General features: G+C 41.1%; 1 protein-coding gene across 1 annotated transcript in view; it reads right to left on the reverse strand.

The window, feature by feature from the left end:
* KCNH5 (potassium voltage-gated channel subfamily H member 5) overlaps positions 1-15,729 on the reverse strand; it is a 161,962-nt gene that overhangs the window by 89,623 nt on the left and 56,610 nt on the right. Inside the window, exon 7 of the mRNA XM_064713419.1 lies at positions 13,879-14,308. Within this exon, the coding sequence (XP_064569489.1) occupies positions 13,879-14,308 (430 nt within the window). The remainder of the gene's footprint in view (positions 1-13,878; positions 14,309-15,729) is intronic.

A 15,729-nucleotide genomic window follows, 5' to 3' on the forward strand; every position in this document is an offset into this window, starting at 1 on the left:
GAGCACCACTAAAAACTCTAATGAACTGTAGTGTTGTAGATTACTAATTCTTCAGCAGCATGTTTGTGTATCAATAATAGACTGTAAAAACAACAACAACCTGACTAATTAGGCTGGATCAAATCTGCTCAGCTCGGCTTCCTGTCCCTCCTGTTCTGGGTGTCCGTGTGGGTGTTCAGTACTGCTGCAGCTTCCATTAAACTCCTTCCAAAGCCTCTAATCACCCATGGAATATTGCAACCATTTAGAAACATTTGTTTAAATGCTTATAAGAAGCATTTAAACAAGAGCACATCCATGTTTAAAGCATATGAATAATTTTCTTGCTATTTTGTCTGTAATGCAGAGGAGTTTAAATCTCAGCTGTTCCTAAGACAGGAAGAAGTGGGAGGGCCCCAACATTTATCATTAAATCCTCTGTTTAGCAAAGCACTCAGGATTTAATGCATTAATATTTTCTGCTATTCCTGGGCTTGTTTGGGTTTTTAGCAGGGTAAACAGAAACTTGTTCTAAGCTTGTGCTTTCATTTGCTTTGCTCCCTTAGCAGTTGGTGGAACATAAAAAAAGAGCTGCAGGGCTGGGTCCCACTCAGAAGCTTGGGAAAAAAATACTTTCTTCAAAAATATCCAAATCAGCCTTTGGGATCTACAAAGTAAAACTGTAACCCTGCTCCAACCCTGCTCATCAACACACACACAAATAAAGAGCATCTCTTGCAACCCCTGAAAAATATTAAGAAAGTTCAGCCAGTGAAAATTTATTATTTTGACATAGAGTAATGTTTCAGATAAATCTCTCCAATTCTGTCATTTTACATCCCATTTAACAGCCAGTGCCACCCCTTGACTTCCCAGAGGAGACAGAAAGTGCAGGATGTGATGGGGCTCAGCACGGCATCACTGCTATGGAATCACACACACCCAGCCTGCTCCTCACTGGACAGGGCTCTGCTGAAATCACCTTGTGCACGGGGCACGGCAGGGCTGCCCAACAACCTCCAAGGGCTGTGGCCACACCACACATTTTGTAGGGATCTCACACACTTGTCTTCCCCTTCTCTCCTCCTTCATTCATCCTGAGACAAAAAGATTTGATTACACGATCCTTCTTGCATGACCAATCTTCACTCACACTTAATTATTTCAGACTCACAGCCATTAAATAGTTTCCTACTTTGGCACTGCTGCCAGCAGCTTTATTCTGAACTTCTTTCTTACACCATGGACTCTCCTTTTTTTCCCCCTTTCAAGACTGTGTTTGATTAACTAGAAAGTTACATTTCCTTTAGGTAAGGTGGATTATCAATTTCAGCAGGAAATGCTTGCATTAATGAAGCTCAGTAATAACTTTCTTTATGCCTCCATCTCCTAGTCAAAAATAAGGGAGTGGAAGGAGGCATCAGATTTTGTGTTTTGAAAGGTTCCTGAATGAGGAGGAAGAAGGAGGAAAATGAAGCTTGTCCTTTCACCATATACAGGAATGATGGTGTTTTCCAATGTCTTTACCAATCCCATTCAAACATATAATGTAAAAAAAATCCATAATTTCCATACATGGGACCTCATTGAAATGGATGCTGAGGTTTTACAACACACCTACATGGATTTTAGGTGTGAGCCTAAAAATGGGGCTTACCCCCCTAATGCACTATTGCCAATACTTGGAAGATTCACCAATAAACCTGAAATGTCAGAAATGTTCCTTCATTGGGGTTTGTGGCCAAAGAACACATAAAGGTAAATTCTCACTGAGCAACAATGAGGTCAGTGGGACTTAAAAAAACACCTGAAGTTTAAAGCTCCCAGTTGAAGAAGCACTGAAGGACTGGGTAAAATGAATTTTAAAAATAGACAGGAATTCATCACACCTCATTCTGCCCTCCTAGCCCTTAACCTAACATCCTTTGGTCACATATGAGGCAAGAGAGATGAGGCCTGAGGGATGCAGCACCCACTCACAGGGTGACAGTGTTTGCCTGGGTGACACTGATGCTGAGTTCAGGTTCTTCAACCTTGCCCATACAATGTAAGAATCACAATTTTTCTGTAGCTGCCACCATTACTGTTGGAATGTACAGGCAAAGCCACAAATTTTGTAGGGCCATGGATATGACTGCTCCTCCCAGTGTTCCAAATACAGGAAAAAATCAATTTAAGGGGCTTTTACCTCAGAACTGACCATCTTCCATTGAAGAAGAACTGACACAATTCTCCCAACACAATACCACTGGTACAGAGCTGGGCTTTTCCTGAAGAGGAATGCAGCTTCCCCTCCATCTCCCATTGTCACATCACCATGCAGAAACCAGCAGCAGATATTTATAAACCCTTTTCCATCAACTTCATCCTATTTAGATTCTGATTACACTTCACAATGGAGCTTTGATATGTGTTTTAATTTTCATGAGGCACTTTGGAAGAAATTAAATATTCTGCTCTATTAGAAAATCTTTTATGTTGTTATGCAACAAAAATGTGGACAAAGTAAGATAAAAGCTTACTAATCTTTCAAATTTTAAAAATATCTTTTTGTATCTGTTGGTCTTCCTTTTATCTACCTGCTTGGTTTCCCCTGGAAAAACAGAGAAATGGCTGAAAATAAAAAAATTGCTCCCAAATGTCTCTTTTTTTTTTCTCAGTCTTCAAGGAAAATTTTACTTCCATCCTTCTACTATACTTCCAGCATGTTATACCAAAAGATGCAGCATTTAAAAAAACAAACTTTAAAGAAATAAAGACAAGAGGAAAAAAGGAGGGGAGAGGAACAAAACGTCTTACATTCTTTTTTTCTTTCTTTAGTGTAAATATTTACTAATGAAAAAAGTCATTATGAAAACCCAGAGGTAAGAACTTTTAGCTCAGAATTATATTTCAGTTACAAAAAATTTTAAAGCCAAAAAAAGTCAGAACTCCTGTACTGAAATTAATCACTAGATGTTTAGGGATGGTCAACCACCTGGAAAAAGTGAGCTTTGCCAGCTTGGCCTTGCTGAGACAAAACAGGCGTTTGTAGCTGTGCCTTACTCTACAGCATCAGAGATTTGTAGGCTTTGAGGGACCTCAAGGGAGTGCAATCCTGAGGGAGGAGCAAGGATTACCTGTAGCAATGCTCACCAATTAAATGGAGTCTACAAAACCTGGTGCTTGCTCTGTCCATGATCTGCAAAGTTCTGCCCAAGCTGTAAAATTTTTGGTGGACTGGTGTTGGAAATTCCTGTTTCCAACATCAGTCTTTCATTCTCTCCTAAGTGACCTGACTGCCCCCCAGGAAACACAGAAGATCAATAGTTTTTTCCCTTTCAAGCACATTCTTTCCATGGTAGAAGTCAATCTTCATGCTCCCCTTAAGCTTCCATCAGCTTAAGCCAAAGTCAGTTCTTCCAACTGTTCCCCTGAGATCCTGCCTTGTAACACATTTTTATGATCTCCTCTCCCTCCAGCTGGTCTACAGCTCCCTTAAAGTGCTGTTTCCTTTCTAAAAAAGAAAGGAAAAAGGTGTCTACCCAGTCCTAGTCCCAGCAGAATAAATACCTTTTCAGCTTGTTTGTAGCACTGCTCCTGATACTTTCTGGAGTGAAATTTACAGGTTTCACCCCTCTGCTGTGTTGCTACATTCAGTCTGCAGTCACCTGTCCCTTTTCTCCTACAATATCCTCCAAAATCCTCTCCAGCCTCACAGCAGCAGACCCAGTTATTCCAAAGACTTTGCTAGACTGTGCTTGTGCATTTGATTTGCCCTCTTTGCACGTGGTGCACTGCATTTCCCTCTCTTGACATTCACCTCGCTGGCTTGGGGACGCCTTTCCAATTGATTGGGATGATTATGGATTCTGATGCTGTCATCTGAACTGCTTGCAACCCTTCCCAGAACTCTCCCAATGTGCTCTCTCTGTTCTGTCACTCATCTCTGCTAATGAAAGTGTTGAGCAGAATCACACGCAGGGCAAAAATCTCGCTGGCAATTCCCTCCAAGTTTGACAGCAAAGCCCTTGATTATATTTTGAGAGAGATTGTTCAATCAGTTATCACCAACTTTGTTATGACTGTGTTGAGATCGTCTTTCACACATTTGCTGTAAGGCCACTAAGTAAAAAACTGTCAGAAAGACTTCTAAAAAGTTCAGATATATTGTATCTACTCAATTCCTTTTATTCTCTAGGCAGTTATCTTGTCAAAGAGAGAAATCAGATTAATTTGCCATGAACTCTTCTTGACAAATCCACGCTGGCTGCTGGCCAGTGGAAGAAAATTAGTCTTAATCATTCATGACCAAAATATTCCTACTGAAACACAAATGGATTTGACTCAGCACTTGCAGGGATGCACAGCAGGTACCCAGGGGAGAGATGCCAGTTTGGATGCTCTCCTGTCCTTCCTCCAAAATAGAAGGGAAAGGAGTAAAGCTCTTCAAGGAGGAACCCACAGCCATACTCCTACACAGAATATGCTTGTTTTTCCTGGTTCTACCAAAGTTCTTGCAGAAAAAACCACAGGAAGGATGAACGAGGATGAGATATACACAGGCTGAGTCCTCAGTGCTCAGAATGTTCAAGAGGAATATGACATTGCACTAGTTCAGACCTACAGAAAGAAAGCAACTAGAAAGCAAGAACTGGTACCTGTCATCTTTCATCCAATTATCTGACATCCCCCAGTACCACCAAACGTGTTTCAGTACCACAGGCAGTACTGTGATAATGAAACCATCCAGAAATTGGGGCTTTTTGTATATTTTACAGAAACAACACAAAATCCCCCAGCTCTGTCAGCATATCTGGATGTGTGACAATGTCACACGGATTTTCAGTTCTGAAAGTCAGCCTAACAAAATTTAAGCATGGAAATCTATTGCTGGACGTGAAAAACGGTATTTTAAGGCCTGATTCAGTGGTATGATTCAAATTTTCTGCAACAGGACACTTGTTAAAACAACTTGTCTCCTCGCTGAACTGCCCATCCTAACTTCCACTTGAGTTGATAAAACACAGCAGTTATCTGTAAGCAAAACTGGGCCAGTATTAATGAGATTCAAGAGAAAATACCTGTTTTTCAGGCCTGTTCACTGGCCTGACTTACTTGGGTAACTCTCCCTTTTAAATGCCAACCACACAGAGGTATTATCTCCTGGGTACACAAAATTAACCAAGGATCTCTGCAGACACAGACTCAGATCACCCACTTGGCTCTCTGAAACTTCAGAACAGGCAAACACAAAGGGGCTGCCAAGCCCCTTCCATCCAAGCAGTGTGACACCCTGGGGGTTATCTTTTATCTCAGATTTGTTTATCCCTCTAGCACAATATGCTATAAAACTGAGCTATGTTGTGTCTTAGCCAGTCAGATATATTTGCTGATCTAGCTGGGCTAATTAAAACTTTCTGTTTCCTGAGAGATACAGTTGTTTTGAGTAATCCAGGACTACTTGATAATCCCTCTGGGACCATCTCAGGTGATTGCTTGCACTCTGCCTGTGAGCATAAAGGTTCATTTCCAACATTTATGTATCATTTATTCAATAACAATTTTCAGTTGTTTTAAATAATATTGCTCAGTAGCATGAAATAACATTTCCCTCTTCATTGTTACCTCTCCCACTCACTGTCCTATCTCTCTTGATACCATAATTTCCTTTAAACACATCAAGCCAATGACAATAAAAGTAAACCTTATATAAACACATGCTAGCTATAACCTTGAGGGAAAAAAAATCCCATAAGCTTCCCAAGGAGGCTGTTTTACAGTTTTAAAGCTCTTTATATAAAGACACGTTTTTGCTATAAACTAGAACCTGAATATCTAAAAATCTCCTGCTCTGACAGAATTACAGCAAAACAAAGCACATATGGCCCCAGTCTGGTGGATACAACCAGATGATGGAGTCTGTCCTGAGAGGGGAAACATCTGGGGAAGGGTCTGGAGTACAAACCTGATGAGGAGCAGCTGAAGGAGCTGTGGGTGTTTAGCCTGGAGAAAAGAAAGATGGGAGGGATCTCATTGCTCTCTACAAGTCCCTGAAAGGAGGGTGTAGCCAGAGGGTGGTGGCATCTTCTCCAGGTAGCAAGTGACAGGACACGAGGAAACAGCCTCAATATGCACCAGGGGAGGTTTAGATTGGATATTAGGAACAGTTTCTTCACAGAAAGGGTGTCAAGCACCAGAACAGGCTGCCCAGGGCAGTGGTAAAGTCACCATCCCTAGAGATATTTAAAAGACATGTAGATGTGTACTTGAGGCCATGGTTTAGTGGTGGGCTTGGCAGCTTACCCCACAGTAATGGTTTGGCTCAATGACATTACAACTCTTTTCCAACTTAAACAATGATTTTACAATCTCACTCTTACACTCAACTTCCATTAAGTGGATGGTGCTACATCTTTTACTCCCCAAGAGTAATTTGATTTTTTTTTACTGTAGGCTATTGAGATGTGATTATACTCTTAAGGCTTTTCCATGCAGCTGCTCAGAGAATATTGAGATTGCCAAATTAACTGCTGCACTGACACCAATAACCTGGCTCAAAATACTTCATCTGCCCCAGCTGTGAGACATAAGTAAGATTGGTAAGCACTAAAAGATATCATAGAAAGACCCTGATATCCTTTCTTTGTAGAGCTAATAGCACTTGGGCTATGGTTCAGCAATCCAAAAGTGTCAAAATGCTTTTTCAATAGCACTCAAGAGGGGAAATTTTCCCTTGTAAGGCAACTTCTTGTAACTTTCTGTGCCACTTTCTTCTTTTTGCACTAATGGGTAAATGTGAATGTACAGTTTTACTGTCTCTTGATTTGGATGTTGAAGAACTTACCACCTTTCTCATTGCTTGAGGATTACATCTGTTTGTAGCAGAACAGGTTGCACAGTGAAATTATGGATGTGACATTCATTCCTGGAAGTGTTCAAGGCCAGGGATGGGACCCTGAGTAACCTGGTAGAAGACAAATGTCCCTGCCCATGCCACGGGTTTGCACCCAGATGATCTTTAAGGTCCCTTCCAGCCCAAATAATTTTATCATTTTGTGATTCTAAGAAACAATTAAGAGCTTGCTAGCAGGGCTATATTGTTGGAAGAGACATTCCCCTCACTGGCCCCTATTTTAAGAAACTTAAGGAACAGCACAAAAATGGCACCAGTCCTCTGCTGCTGAAGAGCTGAAATCCTTCTGCAGCTCCTTGATGCAGAGCCACATCTCTCCCATATCCCAGACCTCTGGAAAAGGAAGGAAAAGAAGGAAAGAAAGGAAAAGAAACAGCCCTTCCACAGAACTGACTCTTGTAGGACACCCTTAGGGGCAGACCTGGATTTCAACCTGAGCTAAACACTCCAGCCTATGAATTCCTACAGGTGTAAAACCTTCTCATATTAGTATCTGTTGCTAGGAAAAATACAATTCAATCTACGTTGCTGGCAGTGATTTTTGCTGGAAGGTGCTATCTTACACACTTTCCCCAGGATCAAAAATTAAATCCTATGGGCTCTTGGGATTGCTTGTCTGGGAAGCTGCCAGACAAGTGCTTCCCTGCAATGATACACTGTTGTGGCAGCGAGTGGGCTCAGCCACTGCTTAAAAAATTTGCTGGATAAACTTCCATGATTCATCCAAACAGCATTCAAGTGGCTAACTACCAAATATTGGCAGGGAGCTGCTGAACGCTGCTGGAACAATGAGAGAAGCCACTCAAATAATGAATTTGGTTTGACAGATCAATGGAGGCCTGACTGACAGCCCCTGGCACCCCACGCCACAGCTCTGAACGAGCTGAGCAGCAGCAAGGGGGGTGCCATGAGCAGTCAGCAGCCTCTCAGGGCTGTTTGTCAAATACAGGAGAGTTCAGGGCCAGGGGTGGCTCAGATGAGAGCATCTGACTGGTTTTAAAAAGGAAAGAGCAAGTCACAGAATCACAGAATAATGAGGTTGGAAGAGATCTATAAGATCATTGAGTCCAACATGTGCCCTAACACCTCAACTAGACTACAGCACCAACAGCCATGTCCAGTCTTTTTTTAAACACATCCAGAGATGGTGATTCTACCACCTCCCTGGGAAGAGCATTCCAGTACTTTATTATTCTTCAGTGAAAATTTTTTTTCTTAATATCCAACCTATACCTTCCCTGATATAGCTTGAGACTGTGTCCTCTATTCTCTCTGTTTAATAAAATTAGAAGGAGGGCAGGATATCTATGTATTTAATAGATATCAATGATATCTATATTTATGTGTCTAGCAGACACCTTCTGGTGAAACATGTCCCAGCCCATGGCAGGGAGGTTGGTACTGGATGATGTTTAAGGTCCTTTCCAACCCAAAGCATTCTGTGGTTCTGGGATGTCAAGAGGAACCCACCCACACCCTCCTTCATCATCTCTCCCATGAGCAATATAACTTAAGGTCCAAGTGACAGCAATTACATCAGTCTCCTTTTCAAAGTTGAAAATCATGAACCTGGGTATTTTAAGAGGAAAACAAGAAGTTAGCATTTTGAGACATTAAACTAGAAACTCCTGGAAAGAGGAATTTAGAAATTACTCCCATTTTCCAGAGGAGGTTTCCTGTACAATCACTACAACAAATTCTTCTGCTCATATGCAAAACCAATGTGCAAAACCAGGCCTGTTTTCACCATAATTTAAAACCAGTCACTGAAAAATATCATCTCTCCCACAACATCTCCCCATAAAACTGGAGTAAATAGAAGCCAAATTATGTATATGGATAAAAGTATTTCCCTAAAGAAAGAACAACAAAGCACCCTTTGCTCAGCAGTTCTGGGTATCAATGGATAACTAAGAGGTTCTCCTGAGTTTTTCACAGCCTGAGAAACAGAGAATTATTCAATGTTCACTGACACTCCTGCCTTCAGTATCTCATTCTGCCCTTCCCTTGCTGCGCAGATCATTAGAGCATTTCAGTGACCAGTGGAATATACTGGATTTCTCCAACTGCCTGGATGTACATGCCAGCTTCACTCAGCTGGACAAATAAACTCTTGTAATTGCTGTTTTTATGGGGCCAGACTGATGCTGCAATCTGCTCTGTGCCACACAGAGCCATTTCACTGGTGCACATGGACAGGGCCAAAGCCTTTACTCCAGATTACAGCAGCAGCACGAAATGTGTCAGAGACCCTCTGAGCCCCAGGCTGGGTGCTGTGCTTCAACCTAGCAGGCAGCTAAAACTCACCCAGCCACCTGCTCACCCCCTCTTCCCCACTGGAATGGGGAAAGAATCAGAAAAAAAGGCAAAACTCATGAGCTGAGATGAGCACAGCTTCACAGAACAGAAAAGGAAGTGGGGAAAAAAAATAGTAATGATAAAACAGAAAAAACAAGTGATGCACAATGCTATTACTCACTGCCTGCTGACCAGCCACCCTCCAGCTCCCCCAGTTTTATTGTTTAACATGATGCCATATGGTGTGCAATGTCCCTTTGGCCAGTTTGGGTCACTGTCCCAGCTGTGTCCCCTGATGGCTCCTGCGCCCCCCAGCCTCCTCGCTGGCAGGCAATGAGGAGCTGAAAAGTCCTTGACTTCCTGAGAGCAACAGCTGAAACCTCAGTGTTCTATCAGCATCATTCTCATTCTAAATCCAACACACAGCACTGTACCAGCTACTGGGAAAACAATTAACTCTATCCCTGCCTAAACAAGGGCTTTGGAAAGCTGCCTGCTGCTCACAGTGAAAGTACAGGAAGGAAGGAAGCATATGACTGTACTCTTATTGTTTAAACATTCACACTTGTTCCTTCAAAAAACCCCATCTCTCCTAAACTTTTCAAGCTATTTCACCCAACCACACTGCCACCTTCCCCAAAATGCTTTCCCCCCTTTATTTTCTGCTTGCTAAAAGCCTGGCTGGGCTGAGTTGCAAGACAGTGATAGTGGTGTATGCACCAAAAGTTTCTTTCTGTTCTCTTTCTTTATACGATTTGGGGGTTTTTTGGTACTTGATGGGGTTATTTTTATTTTTTGGGGTTGGTTGTTTTTTTGGGGGTTTTTGGTTTTTTTTTTTTTTTTTTGTTACTGTTGTTGGTTTTTTGGGTTTCTTTTTGTGAAAGACACAAACCCAGTCAGTTTTACCTCTGCTTCTATGGCAGTGCTGCAGGAGCCTTAGAGCTGCTTGTGGACAGAAGCAGAGCAACACGCAGCAGCACAGGCTAAGATTTTGTTTGGAGGCTCTGAGCTGACAGAAGATAATGGGGGATTTACAACAAAGGTCCTTCCTGAATGATAAATGATTCCTGGTGCATTCGAAGGATCTGACAGACCTACCTATTTGTTCTGCTCTGCACAGAGAGGGGATGAAATGACCTAGATCAACACAAAAGGCGCTACAAAAATCAGATTTTCAATGCATATTCAGCAACTCTAGGCAGCAAACACACAATAGGTATTTAAACAACACCCCTTGCAAAAACCTTGCTCCCTTGTCATAGGATGATTTGTTGGCTATTTTTAGCTTTTCAAGTGTCAAGAAGCAATGGAAAAAAATACTGCTGAACAGCACTGGACACCAAGATAAAACAAGTGAGACAAAAAGAAATCTGAAGCAAGCTCCACAAGATGAAGTTAAGTTATTCAAAGCTCTCTTTCCTGCAAGACAGGTGATGTATTTCAGCTTAAATATCCCACTCGATCTGTCCTCAGTGAACAAGCAGGTGACAAGCTGCCAATCCAGCTGAAAAGCTCCCCATCCATCAGGGCTTCCCCCGCCCCTGCCCCGCACCAAGCAGTGCTTCATCAGCACCTACAGAATCTGAATCTGATATTTTTAACAAGAACACCATCCTGCAACCCTGCCCACCCAGAAGGATTTGCAAATCTCTCCAAATACTCCTCCCAGGTCCTGATAACTTTGCCAGCATGAATAGGAAACTTGGGGCTTTTCAGAACAAGCTGCAGCTCGCTGACAAGGCTGGCAAGATTTCCTTTCCTATCTGCAGTTTGCATGAGTAGGCAGCTGGGATTGTGATGAATTACTATCTCTGATTCCAGTGCTAAGTTTAAAACATTTATTTGGCATAGTCTGTTAGAAAAAACCCACTGCCAATATCAGCTATTGGTATTAGCAAACTTCTTCAGGAGAACTACCAAAGGTATTTCACTGCCTCTCCCTGCTTATAACAGGAGCGTGTTTGTGGACCAGACATATTTATTGACTGAACTGTAATTGAATTTTACTGAATGTTTATCTCAAAACACTGTTTCAAAAGAGAAACTAAATCATCTTGGTTTGAAAATAACTCAGTTCTTAGTTACACCTTTTCATGAGGCCAAATCCTTCTCCCGAGCTCAGTGGACACTCTGAATGCCTGGGAAATTGCATTTTCCCTCGACTATTTGTTGTGCCTCCCTGTTTTATTTTGGAGCTCAGAGTGCCAGGCTTTCAGCAGCTGGCTCTGAAAAGCATGTCTATACAATCCTGCAGGTCTGATCTCTCCGCACAAATATTGCAAATATTAAGCTCATGACCAGTGGAATATTAACCTGTTCCAAAGCTGGTTTATTTTCTAACCAGTGGAAAAAGATCAATGAAGGTTTGGATTTCAGTCAGGAGCACTCATCACACTGATGGGCATGGATCAGGAATCTTTAAATCTGCACTGATGTTGTTGCAGAAAATTCATCATTTGATGATAATTTAGCACTTTTACTTGTAAAATTTACTTGAAAATAAACCAAAAAGGTTTCTCCTGTCTGCCACATTGCTTTTCACCCCACAAGGGAAAGCACATTTATTTTGGTATTACTATTGTGATGCAATAAGCAACTCAGTAATCCTTTTGCCACACTTCTTAAATTTTAGATTCTACTTTTGATTTTGTCTGAAAGCCTATAATCCTACACACAATTTCCCAACTGCTAAATTCACAGTTGCCACTTATAAATTTGATATGAACATTTAGTAATTTTGTAGGTAACACTTATGGAAATTGTTAGCCAGTGCCACATACACAGGCTTGTTGTCAGAGTCAATTTTGATCCTGCTACTTTGTATTCTCCATTTTAATATGAGTTTCAGAGATGAAAAAGCAAGGAAGCAACCCAACTGGAACAGACACAAAGCAGGTTACAATCTCTCCTTCCTTTTACCCTGCTGAGGCCATGCATGTATTTTTTTGCTGTTGTTATTATCACAAATAATAGTAGTGGCATTCATCCTGTTTTTATGGCTCTCATCACACACTAAGTCATTTACCACTTAGCTTTTTCTGTCAAATACCTCTCAACAGGACAACAGAAGTCCCCACAAAACAAAAACAACAAACAAACAAAAAACCTTAAAAACCAAATAAAATTTAAAAAAACCAACGACAACAAAACAAATACCCCAAAACAAAGCAAGGGCAGCAAGTATTACAATGTATAAAAATGTTCTACATCCACTTTATTCTCCAAGTCCCCAGATTCTGTAAATACCACAAATCAGTGTCAACAAACAGCACATCAGCTCCTATGGGCTTTTGATGACCTATCTGCAATAGCTCACTAGTGCTCTGGCTTGGGGATTTGCTTTTTATGGACTTGGAAATGTTTTGCAACACATCAACCCATCATGCAGAAATTTAATTGCACCACGCTGCAAGGGTCCTAAAATTGCAACCTCTCTTTTTAAAAAGCATTTTAAAATCTCCAAACAAATGTCTTTAATCTTCTAAAGATCTAGAAAGACTGTGGCAAGAAAACTTCCTTTTTATAGTTCAGTATTTCTCAGAGATGAGCTCCAAGTGTTAGCTGAGATAATTATCAGAGAGATTATGCAGATCTTATTATCAAAAGGTTTTGTTTGCTCTCTTGTTACATAATTGCTTAGTGTTTGCGTGGTGCTCAGGAAATAGAAAGCACCAGAGAAATACCACAAGTTATTGATTTAATAGAAAAATAATTCTCCAAATAGTATTAACATTTTAAGTTGTCTCTACTATATTTTGAAGATTTCTGGTTATCTGTAGAGCCCTCAGTGATGTAACCTTGGCAGTGATGTAACCATGAAATGAGAGTTGTGCCTTACCACTCCTGATTTTGGACTATTTCAGCAGAGCTGTGAAACAGCAGGAAGCAGAAAAAAAGGTGCAATATATTGTCTCACCATTTCCTTCACTTCCAGCTTTGCTGGTGACAAAGGCCACCACATTCAGAAGATAAAATCAGGATTTATATCTCAAAGCAGTGTCATAAAGTAAACAATCAATTTATGGAATCACTAAATGTTTCAAGAATTGGATAAAACCACATCAAACAATTCCAGCCTTGTGTAAGTTTATAAGCAAAACTCAGACTACCTGAATTCAAATACACTTTGTAACTTTTAACCAAATTCTAGCAAAGACCTTACAAACATGATAAAAGCCATCTTTAAAGTGCAAAGATGAGGCTCCATGTATAAACTTGCCACTGGGCACACTTATGTACTTATGTTCCCAGACTATGTAGCCTTGACAGCAATTTAAAAGGTACAGCTACTACATAATCTCAATACTTGTTTTCAAGAATTCCAAGTTCATTTCATTATTATTTACAGGTAATACAGGTTTTTTAGGATGCTAAGAAAGCTTAAAGCAAGCGCACTATATAAGAATCACACAGAATCACAGAATAATGAGGTTGGAAGAGATCTATAGGATCATTGAGTCCAACCTGTGCCCTAACACCTCGACTAGACTACAGCACCAACAGCCATGTCCAGTCTTTTTTTAAACACATCCAGAGATGGTGATTCTACCACCTCCCTGGGAAGAGCATTCCAATACTTTATTATTCTTTTGGTGAAAATTTTTTTCCTAGTATCCAACCTATACCTTCCCTGATGTAGCTTGAGACTGTGTCCTCTACAAGCATGGTACCAGCCACGGAACACAAGAAAATCAGATTTTACTTACAGCCAACCATCATCATGGCCACCGAAAAAATCTTCTCCCCATCCGTGGTGGGTGCTATGTTCCCAAATCCTATGGTTGTAAGGCTTGTCATGGTAAAGTAGAGGGAGGATATGTACAAGGAGTCTTTGCTGGGCCCTCCCTCCCACTGGCCCGAGCCCGTGGTGTTATAGCGATATGGGGTCCCGATGCTCAGGGCCAGCTGGTAGAGCCAGCTGTCTGTTTTGATGGTGTTGGTCAGTTCATCGATCACCTCGTAGTCCCCAATGCTGTACCAGATGCAGGCCAGCCAGTGGGCCACCAGCCCAAAGACACACACCAGGAGCACCAGCACAGCAGCACCATATTCCAGGTAATGGTCCAGCTTCCTGGCCACCCGGCCCAGCCGCAGAAGGCGCACCACTTTTAAGGAGCTGAAGAGGCTACTGATTCCCTGGAAAGGAATAAAAAGCATTATTTGAGCTGAAATATCCTGCTGGTTTAGGACAGAAGGCTATACAGCAATTCCTGCATCTGCTTAAAATCTTTCTATGTAATTTTTCAGGCCTCGAATAACAGAATACAAGATCAAACCTCCTGTCCCTCCAGTGCTTTTGTCCTCGTCAGGCTAAATTGAGTTTGGCACTCACTAGGTGGATAAATTACTTTGTTCAAACTCAGTCTTTCAAAGCAACAGAAGGGCTCAGTAGAATCCAAAGTGGAAACAGCAAGTTTATTACAAAAGGAGTGGTTCAATGCCTCACCAGTTTGAAGTAAATTGGAGACTCTTTTGACCCCAAGAAGATAAAAGGAAGTGGAAGAGGAGTCACAGATGGAACTTCACCAACCCTGTGGAGCATTCCTGAAGTTTCCCAGAGAACAGCCTTCTATTAAATCCAAGCACAGGATTTTTATTCTGGCCAAAACAGGGGCACACCTACTTTAGGAACCCTCAATATTAGGAGATGCTCAAGAGAAACATCAGAATGTAATCACAGTGGGAAACTCAGAGAAATCTGCCTGTTGCTACTCTCACCAATCAAACAGGAGCTGAGTAACTTCCTCCGGTACAAAACTCTCCACCTCTTATTATCCTTCAAACATAACTCTGGATATTTTGTTATTTATAAGAAGTCTCACTGACTGACCATGGAATTAAACAACTGGGGGCATATCATCTTCCTGAGCAAGGGAAACACAGACCACAAGGGTGTTTCCATTTAGGGTTAATTTCCTTTCCAATCAAAAGATATTTTCCTAAAGCAAGTGTTGGTGCAGTGTTGTTTTTTTCCTGTCACGCAAGATAGATGACATACAAATAAATGGAAATACAAATATTTAGGGAATAAGAGCACAAGGACCATCAGAAAGTTAATAGAAACATCTGAGAAGAGATGAGAAATGTGTATGTCCTTCTCAATGCACAAATGGTTTGGGAGTTTAGAGATGCAGAAACAGAACAAAAATATGCTCTTGATCTACTGCAATCCCATGATATAACTAACTTGTGCATTAAATTAACTAGTGGCTCAAAATAGAAGGTTTGTAAAGGAAGGTTTCTAATATAAAACATTCAGAAGCTGAAGACATTTAATTTAAAGTAGAAATTAAGACATAGAAAGCAATGAGGCAAACATTCCTCGTTACTGTGCCAAGATTAAATTGCCCTTTTCTATGCATCATTATCAAATCAGTCTAGTCAAAACACTGGCTAATTATATTATCAAACAGTAAAAGACTGGAGTTTCTGGAGTTTTCCATACCAGAAAAACATTTGTCTCTTTTGCACCTCTGTTTCTCCTTCTTTTGCACCTTCCCTCCCTTTTCCCAGCATTTGAAGGGTAACATACATCTGATATTTCTAGATGTAATCTG

Source organism: Zonotrichia leucophrys, chromosome 5 (assembly GCF_028769735.1).
Source record: "Zonotrichia leucophrys gambelii isolate GWCS_2022_RI chromosome 5, RI_Zleu_2.0, whole genome shotgun sequence".
Lineage (NCBI taxonomy): Eukaryota > Metazoa > Chordata > Aves > Passeriformes > Passerellidae > Zonotrichia > Zonotrichia leucophrys.